Source organism: Magnolia sinica, chromosome 9 (assembly GCF_029962835.1).
Source record: "Magnolia sinica isolate HGM2019 chromosome 9, MsV1, whole genome shotgun sequence".
Classification (NCBI taxonomy): Eukaryota; Viridiplantae; Streptophyta; class Magnoliopsida; order Magnoliales; family Magnoliaceae; genus Magnolia; species Magnolia sinica.
The window spans coordinates 83,570,717-83,598,359 of NC_080581.1; the positions used below are offsets into that span (position 1 = coordinate 83,570,717).

Consider the following 27,643-nt stretch of genomic DNA (forward strand, 5'->3'; position numbering starts at 1 on the left):
CTGGTAAACTGTCATGGGAGTCAACCAGTTGGATTCATTTCAGATCCTAGAGTAGCCCTAGTCAGGCTAATCAGTTCTTAGCCTTTCAGATATGGAATTATTGTTGAGGACCAGAACCCAGATCTGATTGGATTCAAGTACCACTGGGTATCCATGGGATCATTGGACCTATGTTTGAGTTTGGTTGGTGTCACTTCCAAGTATAATGAGAACATTCACATGGTCGGGATAGACAGATTAGACCTTACATATATACAGCGATCAATCCCTTATATGTGTAAGGTTTCCGAAATTTCATACCATTTCTAGAATATTTAATGTATATAATATTACTATTATAACTAACCGAACTTATTAACCTAGATCCGACTTATAAATCCGACCCAAGACGATTTTAACCAGTTCCGTTTTGTAAACCCAGCAAAAACTCAACTACAGCCCATTTTTAACGATCCCAAAAGGTGAGATCCTAATCCTACCCAATTTCTTAACAGGTCCAGAAATTGTACTGAACTCATTAAAATTGGGTTGGTCAATCAGCTACCCCCGGGCTAGGACTTCAAGGACTAATTGTTGTGCAGGTGCTGCAGCTGCAATATCTTCAAGCATCGGCAACCAAATGTAAACAACAAAACAGACCTGAGTTATCGTTTTGTTAGAAGCATGGTTTTAAGACTCGGGCAAGTCTGGTACAACTCGTTTGGAGTGGCTCAGCTTTCACTACTACTTGATCCCACTTGATATCACGAGGCCACCCCAACTTGGGTGAGTCAGGATTCGACTCCACGTACGCCAAACAAATCAATCCAAGTCACTGAGTCTAAAAATCATGATTAGAATAGTTTTGCTACCTATTCAGTCACGAATTGACTCCAGATGGGATGATGACTTGGATAGCCATATATAATAATATAAGGTCAAGTGAGGGAAGTTGAATAATTAATATTGTATTTAGTAGATTAATGGAATTAAATGAAAATCATAAGTATGAAATACAAAATCATCACCATATAATTTTCTTTTTCCAGAAAGGTGGGAGCACACCACCTGTAACTTTGTTGATTTGACAAAAATTGATACAAACATTCAGTTAGGCTCCACAAAAAGTAGATGGGCTTGCCTATCATATGGTCATCAACTTATAGTTGGATACATTAGATATAAAAGTATAAATATCATCCTTTTTCCCTTGTGCTTCAGTTTCCTTGAGTTCTTTTGCTCCTCCCTATTCCAATCCTCCTAGTATCGATGCATTAGAATAAATGCCTCACATGGAAAAATTATCAGAAGCATTCTATCAACAAATATAGTAAATTCTCTCATTCCCTTCTTCCAAAGTGCTAGAGTCCAAAAAAGAATTCCCATTCCCACTCCATATCCAACTCCAAACCCAATCCACATGAATTCCCAATCATATTTGCTTTCTGACTGTGCCAGTGGTGGTGAAGCCTTAATGTATTCGCATTTCTTTGACAATGGAGGGCCACATAATCCCAAGTTCCCTAGAAATGATTTATTCGTGAATGTACTAAATTGTTGACCTTGCGGTATGCTTCCCACGAGATGATTATACGAGAGGTCTAACACTGCGATGAATGTTAGCTTTGTAAGGTGCTGAGGGATCTCACCTGACAAATTATTATGTGAGAGATCTAATGACTCGAGATCATTTATGCCCTCAAGTGATGCTGGAATTTGACCTGTCAGACAGTTGTAGGACATATTAAGCACATGCAGTGACTTTACATCCCCGATTGATTTCGGGATATCTCCATGAAATTGGTTATTTGAGATATCCACTACTGTGTAGGCAGTAAGGATCTTTACCAATTCCAATTCTAGCCCCTTACTTACTATAATCACTTTATCTTGATAGTATCCGACCACAAACTTTTTGCTAAGGAACTGAGATTGGGATTTGCCATCCTCCATCATTGCCTTCCAGCTCTTGAACATATTTGATGGCAAGCTACTGTGAAGCTATTGGAAGAGATGTCAAAGATTTGTAGCAGAGGAAAGGACTGATTTGTTAAGAAGTATCCAATGGTTCCATAAAATTTGTTGGATGCTAAGACAAGAATGCGGAATTGGGACAAATTTCCCAACCAAAAAGGGAAAGTGTCATGCATTTGATTGTTTCGAATGTTTAACACCTCCAGCTTCTTGCACTTGGCCAAAGACCGTGGCACCTGCCCTTCCAATTGATTTTCATTGAGACAAAGTGTCTCTATAGTGCACCCCTCTTTGAATGTTTGAAGCAAGGTACCATGAAATGCATTTCCTCCAAGATTCAACACAACGAGGGCATCACTGATTTCACCGAAGCACGGTGGAATCGAACCATTGAAGTGGTTGTCAGATAAATCGAGGACTTGTAAGGAAGTACAACTTCAAATAAGTGAGGGAATTTCTCCACTAAGTTTATTGCTCGAAAGTGCAAAGAAAATGATGGATGGTGGTGGGATCGGGATTGAGCCCTCTAGTTTGTTAAAGCTTAGGTCAAGAAAATTCAACAAACTTAAGGAAAGAAGGGGAAATGGTTGCCCGAATCCTTCCAACGCATTGTGAGAAAGATTCAAAGTATGTAAAGTATAATTTGCAACCTTCCATATCCAGTTGGGTATTTCACCATTGATTTTGTTATTGGATAGGTCCAAAGAAATCATTCTCTCTTGGTATCTCAAGATGTTTGGAAATTTGCTAATGTTACAGGAACGTAAATACAAATATCGAATATGGGGGAAGGATACGGAGGTTGAACCACCATCATGGACTGACAAGTTGTTATTTGAAATATCAAGGTTCAACAGGTTCTTAAGGTATCTGAGTAAGCCAAGGTTCACGTCACCACTAAATTCGTTATCTTGGAGTTCCAGAGAAAGTAACGAAGTGAGTGAAAACAATGATGATGGGATGGTCCCACTAAGTGAATTGTTGTAAATGTTGAGTTTTTGAAGATTTCGAAGCTTTTTTCCATAGGAAGAAGGGATTGGACCGCTGAAACCATTGGATGAAAGATCTAAATGAACAAGGTTGTTGAGCTTCACAAGAGAGGATGGCAATGGTCCGCTGAAACCATTGGATGAAAGATCCAAAATCACGAGTTTGTCGAGCTTGAAAAGCCATGATGGAAATGGTCCGGATAGGTTGCAACTTCCGAGAAATAACTCGGTAAGCAATTTGAAATTACCGAACGAATCCTGTACCTTGCTACAAAATCCAGTGTTGGATACCCACAGCTTCCGGATAGTATTGTTTTGAGGGATTTCGCCTGTGAGAAGTGGATTGTTTCCTTCAGCCAGGGCTTGTAGGTTTGGCAGCCTGAAAATACTCTCCGGAAATTTCCCATGCAATCCACAACCCACGAGAACCAGTGACGTTAAAGAAGAGAAGTTCCCTATGAAGTTAGGTATGGCCGAAGAGAGATTGTTATAGGTGAGGGCGAGTGTAGATAGGAAATGGAGCTTGGAAAGGGAAGGATGGATGGGGCCTGAAAGACCACAATCAATCATTGTCAACCTGCGTAGCTGAGGGAGTGCCGATATGGCCGGGCCCCACTCACTACCCTGTGCAAAGATGTCTACCCAGTTGAGATGGAGTTCTCTCAGACTCGATAGATTTTGGACGAGAGTTCCAATGTTAGGCTTTTCAAGTTTCAGGCCATTGAAAGATAGATCGAGAAAAACCAAACTGGTTAAGCGAGAGATTCCAATGGGGATTTGGCCTTGAAACCAGGAATCAGAGAGGCTGAGATGAGTTAAACTGGTGAGCTGTTCAAACCCAGAAGGTATTGGAGATCGACCGAAGTTATTGCCAGCGAGGTTGAGAATCTGCAGGGTTTGAAGATGAAAGATGCTTCCAAATTCAACCCTACCCAAGACACCGAGGTAGCTGAGGTCGAGACTGATCACGTGACCCGTGACACCATCGCACGTGATGCCTTCCCAGGAGCAGCAATCCCTGTTATCAGGATTCCAGGAGGAGAGTGTAGTGATGCTTTCACCATCGAAGTGAAAGCCCTGCTTTAAGTGGAGCAAAGCAGAGAAGTGATGTTCAGTGCATGGCTGTTGGGTTGACAAGGGATTTCTGTTATTTTCAGTTGCGAAGACCGAAGAGGAAAAGAAAAGGAGGGAAGAGAAGAAGAGAAACCTTAATAAAGAAGGGAAAAGGGAGAAGATAGGAAATGGAAAGGCTTTATTAGTGAGAGAGAGGAGAAGGAAATCCATTTGGAGTGTATTGGATATGATGTGTGAAGAGAAAAGCTTGGGAGGCATTATGTAGGCAAAGAAAGAGCGTTTTAATCAGTCCCACATTCTTCTTTTTTCAGCCCCACCTACACGTAACGTGTAACACGCACGATTCACATGGAGACACACGTACATGGACTGGACTTTTCATAGGTATGTGCGCCACGATTCAGTCTCACTCATGCAATGGAGCCAACTACTCACCATGGTATTGATTGAAATACAGTCGCGGTAAATGATGAATTCTGCCGATGCACTATAGCATCACATAAAAGATAATCTTATGGTCGAAGCTGCCCAAGGAGCAGAGTAACAATATCACCACGTTGATCGAGTTTCATAGTGCACTACATATGTTCACAGGTAAAAATAGATTATTATCACCAACACCTAAGTAGGATATAAGAGTAATTAATGGCCAACCCATGATAAATGACAAGTATACATACTATTTTTTTTTTTTTGTTAGCTTGTTAGTACACCCATCATCAGTTCACACTTCATTGTTAGCAACCCCCACTAGGGAATCAATACAAAGACCTTAGTGTTGAAACGAGGTATCTTTCACTCAATCTACCACTTGAGCTATGGATCTAGGTGTTACACATACCATTGCTTGATAAACCACAACTGTCTTTAGGCCCAATTGGTTATTTCCACATTAGTAGATGTGAGGAGTAGCCATGAAGATCTCTCCCTGGTCATTGCCTCAAAACTCTATAAATAAATAAAAAATATCTAAGAGCTCCAAGCCCTCAACAACCCAAGTAACAAATCAACTCTATAGCACAACATTGTCTATCTTCTCTTTTATCCTAGACTAGATTGTAATTCAAGTACTAGTCTATGCTACTACGCTAACAACCTACTTTAGCATAGCAGTAGTGTAATCTTGTCCCACCAATGCTAATATACTAAGCCAACTAGATTAGGAGTTGTGTAATTTCCTTCTATTTATGACAAGCACTAGATGGCAAGGATGAACTTTTTTCTTTCTTTTAGTAGTGTAATTCCCTTCGTATACGCCAAAGTCACTTAACTAATGAAGACTTTGATCTAAGGCCTTGCCATCTACACGAAAAATGCTAGATCACCGAGGAGTACTTTTATAAGCTGATATATCTATTTATTTAATGTAATTAAGTTACTTCTACTCTTACATTGTACAAATTGGATTATCTCTAGTATCATGGTCAGAAAAAGTCATTTAAGTTTAAAGGTGCAAAGAAACCATTAGATGGATAAACTCTCCCATTTACTAATCATCTGGTTTCATTTAGAGGTAATTGAATAAACTACCGAACTACTTCAGTTCTTGGACATAGATGGTCGCTCACCATCTCTATCTCCACACTTGGAGTCATAGGCATTCAGTTTGGATTGAGCCCTAATAGGCTACAATTATGTTTTGCATTTTTTTTCTACAACAACATATATTTTAAGCATATATAAATATTTTATTACTACTCTAAAGATTATTAATTAAGTTATTAAATATAGAGTCAATTAAAAAATCCTATCGTACGAGCCCAACCTAGTCACATCCAATCAGTTTGAATTTCTAGTTTTTGAAACTGTCAACCAGACTGTCTGCTCCACGGCTGAGAGGGAAACAGACTCTATTTTAACATTGAGAGATCATGGGATCGAGTTGGCATGTGGTGTGGATGCCTGGGTGGGTGAGTGTGTGTACCAAGGACATAAGTGCACTTCCACATGAATCTCTTAAAGTTCATGAAAAGCATGGCACACTCAGGGAACGTGGGCTTTTTCTTTATGTAAAATGAATATTTAAATGATTTAGTTCTTTTTAAGAAATAAAAATTATTCTTTTAGAAAATAACTAAATAAGAAATAATAATAAGAGTTGATTAGATGACAATGTTGGAAAGGGAACCGATGATCCATCGGTCAAAAATCGGAGTATCTTTTCTATTTAATATTGACTTTAAGTCATGAGTGGAGAAATAAATGGGCCTCGAAGTCAAAAGTCAAGAAAGAAGGTAGTGTCTACATTTTAAAAGATGGATGTTAATCGTCCTTTGTGGAACACGATCGATCAACCTTTTAAGCCTGTGTTAAGAGATTAATAAAAGGAGCTCGGCTGGCTGATTATTGCTTTTACCAAAAGGCAATCAAACAGTGGAGTCATGTTTTCTATTTATTATATATTGTCTCTTGAGTCGTGTGTGCACTCAAATTCAATAAAACTAGACTACTCATGAGACCAAGGGTCCCTATTGATAGACATGTGTGAGCAGGTTTTGCATGCCTAAATTTGACTGACTCAATGGTTGATTGAATTGTTAGTGTCCCTTTCATTGAGAAGGATAGATTCGAGACTGGGATAAAAAATCCGGAGTCTTATCTGCCACCAATATTGCCTTCTATCCAGGTGATTAGTGAAGGTAAAAAAAGCCAATCATTCTGAATGTTTTTTTTTTTTTTTTCATTTCGTGACTAACAATAGAAATAAGTCAATGACCTTAAGGATTTGTTCTTTTACCAATATTTTAAAATCAAAATACTTCTCAAATGAATAAAGATACACATTCGAATTAAATAAAACAAAATGTTAGCAATTTCATTAGATATTGTAAAATGATGTTTATTACAACCAACAACCTACAAGACAATCAAATGAATAAACAAATTAGTGATAAGATCTATTCCTTTGTTATAAACATGGTGGTCACGCTACGTTCTTAATGGGCACGATAATTGTGGTCATGAGGCGTGTAATAATTCATTTCCTAAAGACAAGCATAAGGGCTCATGCCTTTCCATTTATAATAAAATGCGTATCACTAGAGGAGGTGGGAATTACGATACTCTTGGGTGAGTATTTACACCAATTGTAATTACATGGTGAAGACATGTGGCAGCCTGACCCACATCAGGGCACTGGAAATGAGTGGAAACAGAATGGAGAAAAAATAAAATGGACCTCAAGTCAAAAGTGGAGAAAGCAGAGAAAGAAGGTAGGGTCTAAATGTTGGATGCCAGTCATCCTTTGTGGAACACGATCAACCTTTTAAGCTTTTGTTAATACATTAACAAAAGAGGCTTGACTGGAGTGTGTACTGACAGTGGGGGTGTGTACTAACAAGCTAACAAGAGAGAGAGAGAGAGAGAGAGAGAGGCCTGACTGGCTGATCATTGCATGCTTTTACCTCTCAAGCTGCACCGATTATTACATGCATTAACGCCCTCTTGAAATGAGGCGTGCTGGGGTGCGACCAGCACCACCAGCTTAGGATAGTAACGAGCCGATGTGGGGCCAACTTTATGCATGCTTGCCATCCAACCGTCCATCCACGAAATGTGGAGGTTCAAAATGGCCGATTCCATATATACAACATGGTGGGCCCTCCACACAAACCAACGCAGCTGTTCATCCCAACTTTGGACACGGAATCACAGGCACTATGCATTGGGCGAGGATTGGGTACTACCCCCACCAGGACCTACCTAGAGACGGATGGTCATGTCAGGGGCTCTGTAGGGCCCCCACCGTGATGTATATGTTTTATCAAGGCCGTCCATCTATTTTGAGAGAGAATTTTAGGGCATGAACCAAAAAATAGGCAGATTAAAGGCCCAAGTGCACCACACCACAGGAAGATGTGGACATTGAAAGCCTACAGTTTATAAGAAAATGGTCATGTAGGGTGACCACAGACCCATAAACTTGGTTTAAAGGTTGGGTTGAGCGGATGCTTTAAAGACACCTAGGAGTAGGTCCCCGTTCAATGTACTTATGTAGTTTAAAGTAATTAGTGAATTTATGGTCATGTTTCAATGCCCAAAACTATTTATATGATAAGATTTATCAAGATGAAGGGGGTACTCTAAAAACTTCTTTTAACTTAGCCTATTTCAAACCTTTGATCATTGAGCTCTTATACCTCGTAAGGCCAGCCCTAGCTAGCCCAGCCATAGTGGGTTAGGACCTAGGCCTTTTTAGCCCAGTTGAAGCCAAAGACAAGATCTTCGGAGAGTGGCACCGGGCTAGTGCCAATCCTAGTCATCCCTCACAAATTGCCAACCCTAGTTACTACTATATCATCTTTCATTTAAACATGCCAGTGAAAATCCATCCAGGAAAGATAGACCCATCTTTTTTTCTTTATTATTAACTTAAGATTAATAATGCAGGAAGGAAAAAAAAAAAAAAGATGGTCTTGAGTAAATAGTAGAGAGAAAAGGTGAGGTCCACATTTCAAAGAATCCACATTAGTTGTCCCCTCATGAACAACCATTCAAGCTAGAGTGAATTAAATAATACTAATAAAAGGTGCTTGACTTCACCCCTTCAGCTAGAGGACACTGATAATTAATCACCATTTTGAAAATAGTGGTGACCCATGTTCTTCACATGGGACATTTATGGCCATCCAATCCATATAAATTGTGGGGTACTATGGATAGAGAATATCTCTAAATGCAAACTTATCAAGCAGTCGCAGTCACCGGCTAATATATATGTGGTTAAATGTAAAGAAATTAATGGTCCAAAATTTCAAGGGCAAAATTAGATGGTTACTATCATTTTCTTAGTGTATTTTAGGCATGCTCCATCTGCAATTTGGGTCCGTAATCCAAACGGTCAGGGTTGTTGTATAGCTATGGCCTGTGAATGCTTAGACTCACTGCCATATTTAAAGTGAGCCTGGAAAGTTTTAATAGTTACTATTATTTTCTATTTTGTGGCGCACACGAGCACTGGATCAAGCTGATATTTGGGCCCTGGTCCTAAGATAACACGACAAAAAGGATGGGCAGCATGGATTATACACATACATCAATGTGGGCCCATATGGATCATAGTTTGCATGGGTTGTAGTTGTCATGTTATATGGGTGTTATCGTCATGTTGCATGGATCTTGGTTTCCTCGTGTTCACTTCCTTTACTACCTAACCATTGGTACCATAGCATAAGGCCCACAATTATGAGGTGATCTGATCCATCCACCTTGTCGACCAGCTAGACATAGGCCCAAAAAGTCCTGACTTTGACAGTGTCCACTTCTAACAAATATTATAGTAAACTTAGAAAGTTTCAACAGTCACCATTATTTTCTATTATGTGGGCCACACAAGCACGAGATCAGGCTAATATTTGAGCCCTAACCCTAAAATGACATGGCAAGAAAGATGGGCAACATGGATTATACACATACATTAGTGTAGGCCCCACGAGTTGGGCCTTACCCATGCCCAAAAAAAGGTTCTATACATGTCATTAAATACAACGTAACTTCTTATTCACTAAAAAAACATACAAAACTAGGATAAAGGGCATTTTGATCTAAGTAATTTTCGGAAGCTTATCAGAAGACCACCCTCAGAATATTTGAATGGTTGAGTTTCTTTAGGAAATATGACCATACATTGAGGTTAGTACGGTCAATTTCCCTCCACTTTCTAAAGGTTGGATGTCAGTCTGACGTGGATTGCTTCCTACCCCCACCCCTACCCCCACCTGGACGATAATCCGTCCAGGCAAGACTCTGTGGGGCCCACCATGATGTAATTTATTATCCATGTTGTTAAACGCTTTTCTCATATCATTTTAAGATATAAACAAAAAAAAATGAGGCAGGTCCAAGGCTTAAGTGGACCAAAAAGTGGGGATTGAACGTACATCATTAAAAACTTCTTGAGAGCTGGAGAAGTTTCGGATTAAGCTGATATTTGTGTTTTCACTTCATCCACGTCTACATGACCTTATTATTAGGTAGGATGGTTAAAAAAAAAAAAATCACGTTGGCCCTTATAAAGGTTTCAACGGTGGGTGTCATTATCAGTGAGCTATGGACATGCTTCATTTTTATGGTCATACCTTAAAATGATCCAAGAAAAGCGTTGAATGGCATGGATAAAATAATTACATCACAGTGGATCCCACGGAGCCTTGCCAGGACGGATTACCGTCCGAGTGGGGGTAGGACGCAATCCGCGTCCATGTCAGTCATCCTCTATGGACCTCATGTCAAAAGTGGAGAAAGAAAGAAGGTAGGGTCCACTTTTTAAAGGTTGAATGTCAGTCATCCTTTGTGGACCTCAGGTCAAAACTGAAGAAAGCAGAGAAAGAAGGTAGGGTCCACTTTTTAAAGTTGGATGTCAGTCATCCTGTGTGGAACACGATCAACCTTTTAAGCTTTTGTTAATACTAACAAAAGAGGCTCGACTGGCTGATTATTGCATGCCTTTACCTCTCAAGCTGCACCGATTATCACATGCATTAACGCCGCGCTGTGGTGCGACCAACACCACCAGCTTAGGGTAGTAATGAGCCGATGTGGGGCCAACATCGTGCATGCTTGCCATCCAACCGCCCATCAGATGCATACCCCAATGTTACCCTCAGTTGCCCAAAAACCAAACCGATCCAAAAACTCAACTACGACATAACACAGAGCAATATGAGAAAGGACGTTCACCCTTGATTTTCACAGGGCCCACTTGAATGATTATTTATTATTTATTTTTTAAAAGCCCGAATTTTGGTTTGAACCTCCATCCAAGAAATGTGAAGGTTCAAAATGGCCGGTTTCATATACAGAACATGGTGGGGCCTCCACACAAACCAAGGCAGGTGTTCCTCCCAACTTTGGACACGGAATCACAGCCAATATGCATTGGGCGAGGATTGGGTCAGGGGCTCTGTAGGGCCCCGCGCCCAAAAAATAGGCAGATTAACCACACCACAGGAAGATGTGGGGATTGAAAGCCTACGGTTGATAAGAAAAGGGTACACGTGTGAGGGTGACAATAGGCCATGTGGTCTGGCCAATCCGGGAGGCCTGGTCATGTATGGCCACAGACCCATAAACTTGGTTTAAAGGTTGGGTTGAGCTGAGCCGGGCCTGTGCCAATAATAGCTCAGTTCAATCATCAATGTACTTATATAGTTTAAAGTAATTATTGAATTTATGGTCATGTTTCAATGCCCAAAACCGTTTATATGATTAGATTTATCAGGTATTCTAAAAAACTTCTTTGACTTAGACTATTTCAAACCTTTGATTATTGAACTCTTAAACCTCAAAAAGCCCAGCCCTAGCCCAGCCATAGTGGGTTAGGGCCTAGGCCTTTTAGACCGATTGAAGCCAGGGCAAGAGCTTCGAAGAGTAGCACCGGGTAAGAGTCAATCCTAGCCATCCCTCACAAATAGCCAACCCTAACTAGTACTATATCATCTTTCATTTAAACATGCCAACGAATTTCATCCGTGAAAGATAGACCCATCTTTTTTTATTTATTATTAACAAAGATCAAATATGAAGAAGAAAAAAAAAACAGAGGGATGGTCTTGAGTAAATAGTGGAGAGAAAAGGTGAAGTCCACATTTCAAAGAATCTACATTAGTTGTCTCCTCATTAACAACCTTTCAAGCTAGAGTGAATTAATTAATACTAATAAAAGGTGCTTGACTTCACCCCTTGAGCTAAAGGACACTGATAATTAATCACTAGTTTGAAAATAGTGGTGACTCATGTTCTTCACATGGGGCACTCATTTATGGCCATCCAATCCATATAAATTGTGGGGCACTATGGATAGAGAATATCTCTAAAAGCAAACTTATCAAGCAGTCGCAATCACCAGCTAATATATATGTGGTTAAATGTAAAGTAATTAATGGTCCAAAATTTCAAGGGCGAAATCAGATTGTTACTATCATTTTCTTAGTGTATTTTAGACATGCTCCATCTGCAATTTGGGTCCTCAATCCGAACGGTGAGGGTTGCTATATAGCTATGGCCTGTGCATGCTTAGACTCACTGCCATATTTAAAGTTATGGTAAACTGTGATGGAAATCTATCCTTGTTAGGATTGTCAACCAGTCAGGCTCATTTGGATCCTAGAGTAGCCCTAGTCAGGCTAATCAGTTCATATCTTTTCAGATATGGAATTTTTGTTGAGGACTAGGACCCAGATCTGATTGGATTCAAGTACCACTGGGTATCCATAGGATCTTTGGACCGATGTTTGAGTTTGGTTGGTGTCACTTCCAAGTATAACAAGAACATTCACATGGTCGGGTCGACCGCATAGACAGATTGGATCTTACATACAGGGCTTGATCCCTTATATGTGTATGGTTTTGAAAATTTCATACCATTGCTCGAATATTCAATGTATATAATATTACTATTAAAACTAACGGAAATGACCTAGATCCGACTTAAGCCGACCCAACACGATTTTAACCGGCCCCATGTTGGTAAACCCAGCCCAAACTAAACTAGACCCCATTTTTAATGATCCAAAAAGGTGAGACCCTAATCCTACCCAATTTCTTAGCAGGTCCAGAAATTGTACTGAACTCATTAAAATTGGGTAGGTCAATCAGGTACCCCAGGTAAGGACTTCAAGAACTAAGCTCATTTTCTTACAGGGCCAGCCATAGAAGGCCTACCCTATAGGGCACAGGTCATGGCCTTTTTAGCTGGTTTATGGCTAGGGCTAGGACTCCCAAGGACTAGCTCAGCCTGAGACCTTTTTAGCTAGTTTAAGGCTAGGGCTAGTAATCCAAGGGCTAAGCCCAGCCCATTGCTATCCCTAGTATTGAGTCATCTTTCTTGCCAACAGGCTAATTATGAAGGAAATCAACACCTTGAGCATGATAGGGCCCACGATGAAGATTATACATGTTGAAAATCAAGTTAATCTCCTCAACAGTTGGGCTACTACCGTATGTTTAGTGAAATAATGGATTGACTGTCAGTTACAACAGTTTAACCCACCTGACATTTGTGCCACGTGAACTTCATGATGCCTAGGAAATCAGTAACATGAAAATGAGGTGTGACAGATTTGGCATCAGAGTCAGGTTTCAGATTATTTTGTACCTAGGGTTAGAAATTAGAATGTCTAGAAGAATTAGAAACTGGGACATGAAATTCCCCACAGTTGTAGAACAAAACCTTAAACTTGAAATAATTCCTTAACAAAACCTAAAAACTCAAATGACTTTTAACAGCTGAAACAAAAAATAAATAATCATAATAATAATAATAATTGAAAACCTTCATAAAACCATTTAAAACATTTTTAAGCACTAGACTCTCATTGGAAAACCATTTGATAAGTCCATGATCGAGTAGGTCTAGCCATAATACACTTCTCTAGGTAAACACAATGGATCTTTTATTGGCCCATGCAAGATTCAATGATGGACGTGCCCAGCTATGCCCACTTTTAGTGGCCCTACACTGGCCTTCATAAAAAGAGTCATGGCTATCTAATCAAGATCATAACCCTCACACTCCCTCGGACTACTAATTTGAACTCAATCAACTAGTTCATAGCGCCTAAAGGTCCAAATCAAGATCCTGTATCCATGGCATACTCACACTCCGATGTGGGGTAAGGGCGAAGGCACACCGACACCAAGTTGGCCCTAATGATAGAGACGGTTTATCTTGACCTAAATTAGTCTCCTTACATATGATGATTGTATATCTCATCATAGGATGTCTATAGGTATGTCCCAAATATCTATGATGGTCATGGCTCAATAAAATATTGTAATCTAGGGACCACAACTCTCTCTGGTGTTACCATTCCATCCAATCTCTAGTTCTCAAGGACCAATGAAGAAATCACTCATCTCATAACCCGTATTTTATATATATATATATATATAGGGAAATGGTTCTCTGATGTCGATCTCATGGGAACTTCCCATGAGGTCAAGATGTGTGGGTCCAACCATAATGCGTGTCGAACACCTACCCCATCAGTTTGATGGGTTCCCTTTAAATTATGGGATATCCCAATAATTATCTGTATACGGAACTCAAGTGGGCCATACCATCTAAAATCATGTGAAGACATGCCTAAAACATATAAAAGAACTTGGTGGGGCCCACCGAAAATTTGAATGCATATGAAACTTGGTCTGACCCCTCATCCAAGTGGGACACACATAATGGATGGGCTGGATTTGTGAACCACATCTCGGGGGGCCCAACAAATGATTAAGATGTTTGACACGCATCATGGTGGGGCCCACACAGCTCAACATCATGGGAAGTTCCCATGAGGTAACCATTTCCTGTGTGTGTGTGTGTGTGTGTGTGTGTGTGTGTGTGTGTGTGGTGACACCACACATTAGCTAAGACATGTCTTTGTTTCCACCAAGGTACGTGGTCATCATGATCTACTGTTGAAATTGTCTTCTTCATATACAAATGGCCAATGATTTAGAGCTTTTTTTTTTTTTGGTTAGCTAGTTAGTACACCCACCATCAGATCACACTTCACTGTTAGCCACCCCCACTAGGGAATCGATCCCAAGACCTCAGTGTTGAAACGAGGTATCTTTCACTCAGTCTACCACTTGAGAATGATTTAGAGATCATATTAGTTTTTCAGGGCACAACTCCAAGAAATATCCCACTTAACCTAAAAATAATTTGTGGTCAAATTCATTAAGTACATATGTCGAACAAGAATTTTCAGCCCTGGACTAAGGAGTCATACTAATTTTCTTACAGTCGACACTAGCTCTCCAATGATAACTCCAACTATTTAACACACACAATTGTGTGTCACAACAATTCCACAATTGTCAGACATGGCATGCCTTTTATCATATGGTAATGATCTAGACCACCCAATAACTCTAGTTGTTATAAGAATTCCATGATCCACCGAGTGTAAACCTATGCATATCACATAATTGAATAATCACGGAACTTCCCAACATGTCAAATGCTAATCCAATACCGTTAACATACGACTAACTTAACCAATTTAATATTTGATATGTAATCATTAAAAACCTCACATCCGCACAAGTGGATACAAAAATTAAGGCTGTTCTAACACAAACGACCTACTAAGGTTACTATGCAGTGTGTATCATCCTCCCACTGACTAAGATATGTTATTTGTCATCTCTTGCGTGCATGTCCAAATGTTTTCTAGGGATCCTTGTGAGCAGATCAATCATGCTTTTTGGCATTTGTCCCTCAATAATACATCCAAGTTGGTATCATCTTAGTATCACCTCATATATAACTATTATCATAAATATATAGCCACACTAGTAATTTCCCTAGTCACATCCAGCAAATATATAGCCACGCTAGTAATTTCCCTTCTCACATCCAATATGACCAGCATCCATCCCCAGTGCCCATAACGTGGCAAGATAAGCATGTCATGCATTCACTCTTCATGCATATGAGAGATCAATCCATTCTTCTAATCCATCCTGTATCACTTTCTAGGATATGGGTGGTGATCAGGTGTCCTATTTTAAGGACCAGGATATGTAATTGAGTTGAAGTCATCATGTCATGCACTTTGATACTATTCTATTTTCCCTTATATCCTCATGAGGCATCACTATTAGTTCATTCTTGAACATTATTAATAAGATCATGTGGTGTACAACATCTCTCTAAGGCCTATAGATGGAATCCAACATCACAAACCTAAACATAATAGAGAGTTAGGAAGGGTAATCACAACATATCTTTAACATGGATCACACGCAAGGCAACAGTAGAATATATAGTAACAATTAGGAGGATTATAAACTAATTATATCAACCGATTAAATTTTCATTTTTTAAACAAATTGATACTAATTCCTTCAAGTAATATACTATATTTTCTGTTCCTAGCTTTATTACACTCCTATGCTCCTAGCCCATGTACACTTGTCATCTACTTCAGTTTTCATCTTATCCTTCCTGACCCTCTACATTAATCACAATTTTAGCCATCAATCATATAACATAGAAAACATTTATACTATAGGAGTCAAGAAAAGTGAAAAGAGAGTCGTGAGGCCATTGGCTTATCAAGTAAGTTGCTTATTGTAAGCCATATGCTTATTCTTGAAGTGACCTGATTTCTCACAATGCTAGCAAACCTTATTTTCCTTCCCTTTGTCCTTCCCTCTCCCTTTGTTTCCAGTAAAGTATTCACAATAAAATGAGTCTTTTGTTTGTTGGAGAGCAGTTGTTGGGCATCATGATATCTCATATAGCCATTGGAATTTTATAGCTGAAAGGCATAATGGACTTGTCCAGAGAGACAATGGCTTCAAATAGCCATATGGCAGCGAGATGTTAGGTAACCAATATCGATAGGACATGGGGGGTTTTGTAGACCGTAGAGCTTTTCTATTATTGACTCGGTTGAGGAGTCATTAGCAATTATGACTCCAAATGTTTAGGATATGCACAATATGCACCCAAAAGTATGCCATGATGATTGTCTTTCATTAATTTCTGGAAACAAGTTACATTTTAGGCTATGATCCAGCAAAGGCCTTTAATTATACCCTGAGGAAACTCTCGATTAAAAGATAAGACCAAAGTAGACTATTCTATTGCAGAATAACATGAAGGAAACCCTAATTATGGCCATTCTTCTCTAGGTGTCTGGATCCTCAATAGAGCTGAAAGGGACTCATGCTAGTCTTAATGTGCACAAGTGCACTTGATCCACCAATGCTGTGAGCCTCATAGACTCAGGTGATGTTATAGTTTATTTAAAAGCAATGGTCAGATGCTCTCACAAGCTCACAGGATAGTGCTCCTAGCTGCATTGGAACAATGGGGCACTCCCAAGTGATCAATCAGGACTGTCCATTAAGTTTGACATACATTCAATAGACTAGTGTGAAAATTCAACTGATTGGATGATCAGATCCATCCATAAGTTGGCCTTATTTATTTATTTATTTTATAGCTAATCAGATAGGATCCTACAATGATGTGATTCTTAAGAACCAAAAGCAATCCATGACAGGCCCCAACAAATAAACGGCTCAAATTGTTAATTAGCCTTTCAAAAAATGATGTGGACAGACCATGTTATATGCTATTCTTCAATGGTTAAAATTGAAGGGGGTGTGGATTTTACGTGGAAATCCATGAATGTCTGCTGGACGGCTGGACCTAATGCGTGGCCAGATCAGTTGATTGGACTATTCAAGTGTCTAAATGCAATTAGGAGGACTATAATTTACTGTGCTCTGAGAGCACTGGATCATTTCACCATAATAAAAGCCCATTTGGATGCACATACTAGAAAACATATAACTGCTCTCACTATGCATATGATCCCTGCAAGGACTTCCCATTTTCTCCTTTCTACAAGAGGAATGCTAGCATGCGAGCTGGTGCACACAAGTTCTTTGCAGTACCCTCCTCACATACATGTGGCAAGCATGTATGGTGATCAAGAAAGCCAGTCTGGTGGGCCACCCAGTGCATAGATTATAGGTGAAAAGTAGAGCAAGTGAACAACTACATCCAGTTGCTTTGACTTCTGATGGTAGAATGACTGCTGCTCAAACCATCCCTTCTTTAGATCACTGGTTGGATAGTTACCATAGTCTAATCTTCCACATTTTTCGGGGCTGGACCAATCCACATGATGGGATGCAGAACAAAGGTCCTGATCACCATACATGTTAGCCGCTCTACCACAAGGAAGGAACTGCATAGGACTTTTATGCACCCACCTGCATATTAACACTCCTCTTTGTATAACAACCCGTTTATCTTTTCTTTTATTTTCTTTTTTTAATTATTTAAAATTTTGTGCTTAATTTCATCCACTATTCGTAGCATGTAAAATCTTATTCCTATATTCTTATAAGACAACTCTCACAGAGGGAATATACGCCATTGCACGGTGTATGTCAACTGACTCAGAATGACGCCGAATGGGCCTTCTGTGGGACTTCATAAGGTTGTGCAGGTGCTGCAGCTGCAATATCTTCAAGCGCCTGCAACCAAATGTAAACAACAAAACAGACCTGAGTTATCGCATTGTTAGAAGCATGGTTTTAAGACTCGGACAAGTCTGGTACAACTCGTTCGAGTCGGCTCAGCTTCACTACTACCTGATCCCACTTGATATCACAAGGCCACCCCAACTAATTGGGTGAGTCAGGATTCGACTCGACGACAAACAAGTCAATCCAAGTCACTGAGTCTAAAAACCATGATTAGAATAGTTTTGCTACCTGTATATAACACATGCATTCACAAGGGGGGCCCATCTACATGCCACCCATGTGCCAAAATGGCACATGTGCAAGATCCAAGCCATCCATCAGATGGGTCCTCATCAGGCAGATGCCCATGACTAAAAATCAGGCACATCTGCTGATTCATTTTGCTAGAGTTTACGAAGTAATGGATGGAAAAAAGGAAAAAGAAAAGCCAAACCTTTTCTAAACTATCCTTTTGTTTCTAACATCATGGTATGTTCGATGAATCTACTTGCCTGAATTTTGGCAGGGGCGTCTACACACGGGCCCATCTGATGGATGCCTTGGATCTCAAACATGTGTACCACATTACCACACGAGGTGGTGCATAAAGGACTCCCTGCATGTGCATGTAGGTTTAACAAACCTCTTACCTGAGACTTAGAATGTGATAAGAGATTTTTAAGCTCCCATGCATGTAGCATAAAATCAAAGATAGAACCGCAAAACATGCCCAAATGAAGAGGGGAATGCTGTGAAACCGGTGACCACAATGAGAGAGTGTTCTTCCTAATCATAAGTTGGATTTTTGTTTTCTCTTGCATACTGCAATGAGGTTGTTAAAACCTTTTATGGACTCCAATGCACCCACATAATGGTTCAATCATCAGCTCTCCCAAGTTGCAATGGCCATCTCATTTAGGAAACATTAATCCTCTTTTTAATCATGATTTAATGGTTCAAAAACAGATTCAAAAAACAAATAAAGTTATTAATAATATTAATACAAAATCAAGCCAATCATAAGCTTAATTATCAAGCCGACATGGGGATTACCTGGGATCTCCACCAAGAAATGCTAAGATCAAGAGTGCCTCATGGCCATTGATCCAACATTTAGATACCTGCAAATCTAGAAGCAAGCATATGTACCAATGTGGAATGTGTGTTCGATCTGAGGTTTCCATTAGGTGGACCATGACGAATAGATCTTCTGGCCTAAAACTCCAGCTGTTTCCTTCAGGTCAGTGACAACGTACAAGACATTCAAATGGGTAGAAATGGATACACCATATACCAATTGAAGAGTGACACAGCCTGTTCTGTAGGATTGATTGAACATCTAAACAATCCATCCTACCTAATGAAGAGATCAGATCATGCATGCTTACACCGTATTGCCCATGTCACAGGTTCTGGATTAACAAACATGAAATTAAAATTTTGATGGGGTAACACAGACCTTGTTGATTCCACAAGCATATTCACAGCCCCTCTACAAGCTGCCACATCTGTCAAATTGGCGTGTGTGCCAAACAAGAAATCCCCCATCAAGTGGGCTTGCTTGTGTAGATGCCCTGTCACCAAAATAGGCATGTACCACCATCAGGTACACTAGCCTATGAAACAAATGAATGGCTAGAAAGAAAGATACTCGGCCAAGTTTCTTAGGTGATCCATTTGTTAGGTACACTTTGCGTAGCCCACATGAAAACTAGAGCTTGATCTTTTCACGAGGGAATATACACACAGGGCCTACTTGATGGAAGGTTTGGATTCTTGCACGCATATGCACAGTAGCATATGCGATGGCTTGTAGAGAAACTGATAGATGGTTTGGATCTCAAGCATGTACCACAATCCAAAATGGTACTACGTTGCTTCTAGAGTTGCTGGGATATACGCGCATCAAAAGGATACAAATGAGGATTGTCTGTGGATTTTCTTGCTTTCTTTTTTATTTGTGATGTATGCATTTCTATTCTCTAACTTCCTTCAAGGGCATTATTATAATCTTCCATTAGGCACTTCACAAATAACCAAATTGTGAAACTCATCAACCATAAATTTGCATATCTGCATCCAGACTGTCCACATCTTGTGCTCATTGTGGATAGAAAGTAAGCTGAAAATTATATCCATCAAATGATTCGAAACATCCATTTTGTGGTTGATGTCATAATTGGGCAGAGAGTTGGACCATGTAAACCAACGATATCTTTGCATCAATACCATGGAGTTTAATAAACTAAATGCGTACCAGGAGACTTTGGGTCGTTGTTGAATCTTGAGGAGGCTCGGAGTCTTGTTCTTGCTCGCCTTCTCTCGCTTTACATCACTTTCAAGATAGGGAAGAAGTGGAAGACATAAGAGATGCTTGGGGACCAACACTTCTATATACAGGGGACTCTTAAGAACATTTAGCCCATCAAGGTTCCTTAGCCCTCAAGTCTCCATGCTTCTAGAATGCCTACACTTGCTAAGACCCCACCACATGAGTGTCTATCAGCCCATATTATGTAGGATATGATAAAATCATAAGTGGGGCTCATTTACACACTCATTAGTTAAGATCCAACAACTTGAATCAATCTATTTTAATCATATCATTGATCTATGATGGCCCACTAAACAGACAATAGTCTTACATTCTCCTCTTGAGCCACATAGATCTACGCTTTAGTTTTAAAATTGATTTTGGAAATATACTTTTTATTCAATTTTCTCATATTGAATGCATTTATTGAAGTGGGAACAGTCATGGTACAACAATACTATCATTCCAATGATATAAACCTGAAGTGTGATAGTCTGGTATGAAAGCTACATGTCAAATTCGATCATGCATGCCTATTTCAAAATAGACTTGTCTTCTCTATTATTTTGATTACACATAGAAACATGTGTACACATAAATTGAGAAGCAGAAATTAGGCTCTATAACATAATCATCAGTATATACTGAATGCGATCACTACAAGCGTTTGTATGAATTGACCATACTCTCACTAATCCATGATATCATAAGAGATCCACTCCAATATATGTCACAAGCTCCCTAAATGACTTAGGAGGTAAGCCCTTCTTTATCAGGATCCACAATTAATGAATTTATGTTGATATTCGCTACAGGTACTAGATGATTATGTTCCCTCTCATTCACAACAAGGAATATACAGTATATATATACTTAGACTTACCCTAACACCATTCTCGGAAAGGAATAATGCAGTTGAATTGTCATATTGACCTTAGAATATAATAACATAAACCGAGGTGTTGAAATGAAATTCCATAGTCACATTGCCTAATTCAGTTCTTCTTAACAGGTGATGAAATTTCCACCATGGTTGAATGAGTTATCTCTGAAAACTTTCTTCAGTACTGCTCTCTTGGTCATCAAGGGAATGTGATGTTAAATAGGCTTCTTGCTGTTGAGGCAATTAGAGTAGTCTAAATATGAGGTTGGCTGGGCTGCTAGTGGAGGCCCATTGTCATGTGACTTCAAGCAGAATTTCAGAGTCCCAGCAGTGCCTTCTTGATTTTCTCTGTGGCCTGTTTTCTTGGTGAGCAGGTATTCCTGGCTGTTCATCACCATCCATTGCTTCGAAAGGGATATGTTCATCAGGGTATGCTAAAACTCAAGTAGTTTGAACAGAGTGGCTGCAGATCTTCATTCATTGCCCCAATGATCAGTTTGACATCACCCACGGGTGCTCTGTTCTGTGTTTTCCAGGAGCAGTGCAGTTTGCTGTATTTTTTAGGTATACCGATCTAGTGGATGTGCTAATGAAGAAATCACCTCATTAGACTTCCTGAATTTGCATGCCAGATGCTTTGAACCCATGGTCATAAAACTTTTCTATTGGCACATGATCATTGTATTTTAAGGAGATGAGCCTGCTCAAGAGCATGCTTGCCTCCGTCTTATCTGATTTAGTAAATTGGTTAACTATTTTAGCTAGGAAGTCTTTTGCAATCTGTATCAAAGGTATTGAAGCTCAAATGGAGGTAGGGATGGAAAGTTTCATTATCATGGGACATGGACTACTAGAATGGTCCCATTTCTCACAATTGGCCACCTCAATAACCTTACTAGAATCTACAAGTTTGATGGGTTTGTCCTCCTGCTACGCTAGAGTTAAGTCCATGCATTGTAGAACAATCTCCACTATCTTTCCAATCTTGGTAATTGGAGCCGTTAAGAGTTGGAATGTTGCTGATTTGGAGACTAGGATTTCTATATATAAAGGACGCTTAAGAACCCTAAACCTATGAAGAGTCCTTGGACCCCAAGTCTCCACACTTTTACAAAGTCCAAAATTTCTTAAATTACACCACATGATAAAATGAATGGTGTACCAGACCATATCATGTAGGATACGAACATCTCATAAGTAGACCCCACCCGTATGCTTATTGCCTACAATTCAAGAACTGGATTCGATTGGGTTTGTTGAGTTATGACTGCTCACTAAATGGAAAAAAAAAAATCTTACAAACCATACATGCACAAACTGCATCTCCATAGTGCAGTTTGTGCATGTAAATGTATAATACATGTATGGTGGATTTGTGTGGGAGCATCTAGAGTATCATGTGGTAATCTCCCTGAACTTTTTGGTAATATTTACCATTGTCTCCATTTTGTTGTTTCTTTTTAATGAGTAATTAAGTTAATTTTTCTTGGAGACTAATAGCTGGGCACATCTTCCGTGAAAAGTTAAGAGCACGAGTTCCATGTATAGAGTGCACTCCAAGAGTCAGTGGTGCACAATATCTTCCTCCATTAAAATATGGCTTGCAGGAATCTAGATAACTTTGCAAAATGTGAATATTCAAATGTGTTTTGAAATGCATTTTATATCCCTACCCACCATTATTGGGCAGTGAGACACACAATCTTTCCCTGAAACATATGATTAAGAATATCCTTAGTTAAATAGACAACAACATACCTTTCTTCTTTTCTTGAGCAAGGCATTTTCCATTTTAAGCTCCCCAACTTCAATCTCAAGCTGTGAAGTGTAAGCCTACAAAGAATGGGACAAGCAAAACGTGAGTAACTCTACAAAGCAAATTGATATCTACACCAGCCATATTTCATAGATACTTTCTGTAATACAATAGTACCACTTTGCATTGTTGTATTGATGAAAGTAGAAAAGAAAGGGGGTACCTATCAAAAGGAGGGTGCAAATGGCAATGCCCTTCCACATAAAATGAAGAATCAATGTGTTCTCTCCTTACCATGTACATGGTCTAATAGGGGCCCAACGCAAGCACGCAGGTCCATTCACTGGGCAAGTAGCGGGCCCCACATAGCTATAAACCAGATCTGAGTAAGTAGGGGCCACACAAAATTATACACCAGATCCTTCCTCATGTTTACAAGGAGAAAAGATGTACTAAAGTGAAATGCATGTTAGTAAACTACGATCACTTAGTGTGTTGAAAAAAAAAAGTTTCCATCCTTTGGTTATCTTCCACTCTAATCCATAGTTCTAAAATTCAGTGCAACAAGATTTCGATGAGACTCGTCGAATCGACATATTGACTCGGTTGAATCGAGACAACTTGCAGAGACTTCGGCTCTAGTCACTCAATTTAATGGCTAATGAAAGCTAAATTGAGCAGTGTGTTTCAAACTCACAACCTCCACCAGTGAAGCAAACGCCTTTAACCACCATAATATCCGACTGTCTATCTGCTTAATCTCGCTTATTTTATATGTCCTTTACATATCTAGGACTAATTTTAATGAGAAATTCTCACACACAACTAGTTTCAACTAGTTGCGTGTAGGGTCCGCTGTGGTGTTTGCATAACATCCAACCTGTTTAGCAAGGTCTACATGTAATGGAATTGGATCAACCTGATTTTGGGGCTGTCCCATTTTCATGGTGGGATGACCATACTGGACTAGAGAGATTTCATACAAACACTATGCTAGGCCCCATATGAGAACTAGTTGGATGTACAACTAGCTGTTTGTGAGAGCATCTCTTTAAATATTCATAAATATTTAAATATAGTTAATTTAATTATTAAAACATTGAGTCGAGTCGAGTGAAGACTTGATTTACTCTTTGCATCGACCCAACCCTATAGACGCTCAAGACGAGTCAAGTTTTTAGGTTTTTGAACCATGGTCTAATCCCATGAACAAATCTGGACAATTCATCAAGTACTAACCATTATAGATCCTTGCTAAGCAAAAATACATCATTTGAACAAGCTAACCATCCAATCAGAGGAGGTCCACAGAGTCAACTCAATGAATCAGATGAGTCTTCACTTAAGTTGACTTGTTATTTAATAATTTAATTAAATAAATTTAGATTAGTATAAATGTTTAAAAATAGTTAAAATATATAAAATTACAAAAAGAAAATGTTGTAGCCTGTAATGCCTTGGCTAGAGACATGCACCTCTTACTTAGAGGTCTTGGGTTCAACCAAGTGACTCAGTCTAAGTCATCAAGGTTGGTGTCAAGTCATTCAAGTCGAGGGTGAGTCCTACAATCCACGTTTACAGGACAATACAGCCAGTTTCGATTTGAGTCACCAAGTTTTAGAACTACGTGCTGTCTTCGAGTAGCAAAAGGCCTCCAAAAAACAGAGCATGGAACTGAGTGAGCTCATCACAGCCCCAAAAAATGGAGCACGGAACTGAGTGAGCTTATGAATAGGGTGCAAATGGATGGTTTTAAAAAGTGGAGCAGAAAATGAGCAACGTTTGGATTCCATTGGAGTTAGGATTACCCAACTACCACAATCTTTGGTCTAGAGACTATGGATGTGGCTGCTCACCCCAATCAATGGTTCTGATCACCTTATAAAATTGCTATGTACAGTTGTTGCCCAATGGCCAAAAACTTTTGGGCCCAAGATTGTAGGCCCATCAATTTCTCTGATCACCATAGGTAATTGCCACATGTACAGTGGAGATGCTAGAGATAGGCAAGCTACCATCTCTAGTATTGTTCAGTTCTAACAAACAGAGTTGTGGCCAGTTCCTAGTCCTACAGAAAAGGCTTATTCTACTGTCTATTCACCTGCATGTAAAATGTTATTTGCCTGTATGTAAAAGATATTCCCCTGCTTATTCACCAGCTTATGCACTATCACCTATGTGGGCCCCACCACGTTGTGTCCATCATGAACCATGATAATAGGATGCCCCAAGTGATGGACCATAAAAGAACAATGTGCGGAAACAAAAAAACTACAAATTCGGGTATTGACCCACATGATGGTAGGATCAGCCTGATTTTTGGCTCTTCCGACTTTCATGGTGGGGTACCCTGCTAGGATGGTTTGATGCCAAACATACACCGCATTGGACCCAACGCACAACCCTTGTAGAATAACCAAAGAAACCAACCCTTCAAACTAACAAAGATATATATATATATATATATATATATATATGGACACACACACACACAAACAGAGCAAGAAAGAGGAATTATGTAATCTTGGGCCCAATGTATATTACCCACTAGTGGGCTCCACTCTTCAATGATCTAGACCTTTAATTATGTGTGCCATGCATGAACAATGTCACAAAAATCTTGCCCATGGAACATTTAAAGCCAACAACAATTGCTGCAGTCAGACAGTTAATGGAAAGATTCAGCAATGGTCCACAATCAACAAAGAAAGGCCGATGATTAGATGCATAGCATCTGATGATCTAGTCAAATTTTTTGTGTAATTGTCTATTCAAAGCAGAATCCATCAGATCAATGGTCCAAACACCAAACCATGGACCCCAATTATTTTTTAAAAAAAATTAAAAAATAATTATTTTTTTTAAAAAAAAAAAAAAGACCACCTGATACCATACACATCAGTGGGCCATGGATCATAGCCTCTCACCTGTTTCCTTGCTCTAGATCTGGCAGCTGATTCCCTGTTCTTGATCATCCTCCTATGCCTCCTCTCAGCTGCTGTCACAGCTCCCATTGCATTCTCTGACCCCTCCTTCCGATACTCTCCGCCACTCGAAACATCCACACCAAAGCCATCCATCATCTGCTGTGGGTATTGCGAAACAAACCCAATTCCCATATTCTCAATACCATCCTCATCACCTCCATGCAACCCATACTGCTCTGGCCCATCTTCCGCAGCAAAATCTTCGTTCTGGTCACTGTCTTGACGCTCGCATTTCCGCCCATTAGAGTCCTCACAATTGGCTTCCGCTGCCAGATAATTCACGGGCTTTACAGGATTGGGAATCATAATCTGGTGTTGGAATTGAAGAGTGTGGAGGCTGATGTTGTAAGGCGGGATTCGGAACTGTAATGGTTTTGGATCTTGTTCAAATGAGGCGAACGTGGGATACATGATGTGGGTTGTTCTTAGGGATTTGTGAGAAGATTTTAAACAGGAGAGGTGTGTGTCATTAGGCCTGTTATGAGATGAGAGATGTGTTAGAAATGGAAAGAAACATATAGAATTCAAGCTAGATTTTTACACCATACAAGCATCCCATTAGAGAAGGGAACTGATATCTGCACCCTCTTTTTTCGTGCATGCACAAAATTTCTCTATTACACCCTTTCCCTCAATTATGGATATCACTATAGTAAAAATAAAATAAAAAATAAAAAACTACTAAAAGTAGCTTAAGGGATGTGTGTTTGGGCTCCTTTACCAAAATAAAAAATAAAAAAATAGGGAAATTCCATGTTGGGTTTTGTGAGAACTTTTCTATGAGTTGGTTAGGAATTTCAAACAAGGTAGGATTCTTCTTTTTTTTTCAACATGCAACATCTAATTGGATTCTATAGACATGGAATTTCCATGATCTAACAACATGCAATCATCTAATTCAAATTCTGACAGTCTAAAACAACACTAAAAAATATAATAAAGAAAATCTGATGTGGGTTCCTCATATCTTCCTGTTACATATCTATCACAGACATCAAAAGATGGAAAATCTGATGTGGGTTTCTCATGCATTTGTTAGAAATCCATGAAATGCTACAAGAAATGGAAAACCACATCATCTACAACAGTATAAGATGGGAAGTCTGAAGTGGGTTTCTCATATTTTTGGCTAGAATCCACAAAATAATCACAAAGTAGAGAAATCTCAAACCTCAGACACTGATCAAGCTGCAAGCAGAGCAAAAATGCAAGAATTTGAAGTTTTGTTGAACATTCATGAAGGAAAATATCCAGCAAATGTAGAATTCTCACCACATGCAAGCATCTTTATTGAATTCATCTGTACCTTTTCTTTTAAATCAGGAAAAGATAAGAGAGAGAGAGACCTGCATGCATTCATGCATGTCTCAGAGATGCCCTCAAAACTGACATGCAGAAGATAAAAACAGGTTTCAATCATCAAAGCTTTCAGGAGAAACAGAAAAATCAAAAAATCAATGGTAATGCTGTGAGAAAAGACAATCTCTCTCTCTCTCTCTCTCTCTCTCTCTCTCTCTCTCTCTTGTTCTTCATGGCTTACACTCTAATCTTAGTTCATCACCATTTTTTTAAATGGTGGTGACTATCCTCCCCACGTCTGGCACTCCGGTACGTCTATCCGGACCATCCATATTGTGAGGAACATGTTTGATGAATCACATCTCTAAAATTGCTCCGATTAAGCAATCCTAACCA

General features: G+C 39.4%; 2 protein-coding genes across 7 annotated transcripts; both read right to left on the bottom strand.

Moving 5' to 3' along the window:
- Positions 1–1,239: 1,239 nt before the first annotated feature.
- Positions 1,240–4,226, bottom strand: LOC131255274 (receptor-like protein Cf-9). Its single transcript, XM_058255968.1, has 3 exons — positions 2,779–4,226; positions 2,154–2,388; positions 1,240–1,980 (listed from the first exon to the last, which is right to left on the bottom strand). The coding sequence occupies exons 1-3, from the start codon at positions 4,224–4,226 to the stop codon at positions 1,240–1,242; spliced, it is 2,424 nt and encodes an 807-aa protein (XP_058111951.1).
- A 12,958-nt stretch (positions 4,227–17,184) lies between these two features.
- LOC131255891 (G-box-binding factor 4-like) lies at positions 17,185–27,441 on the bottom strand. 6 transcript variants are annotated; one of them, XM_058256814.1, is made up of 4 exons: positions 27,255–27,441; positions 25,889–26,423; positions 22,964–23,038; positions 17,185–18,658 (listed from the first exon to the last, which is right to left on the bottom strand). In XM_058256814.1, the coding sequence occupies exons 2-4, from the start codon at positions 26,357–26,359 to the stop codon at positions 18,473–18,475; spliced, it is 732 nt and encodes a 243-aa protein (XP_058112797.1). In that variant the 5' UTR covers positions 26,360–26,423; positions 27,255–27,441; the 3' UTR covers positions 17,185–18,472. The 6 variants fall into 6 exon arrangements, with proteins under 6 accessions (XP_058112797.1, XP_058112792.1, XP_058112795.1 ...); XM_058256809.1 differs by having other exon boundaries at positions 27,221–27,441; XM_058256812.1 differs by having other exon boundaries at positions 27,120–27,441.
- Between the last annotated feature and the right edge of the window lie 202 nt (positions 27,442–27,643).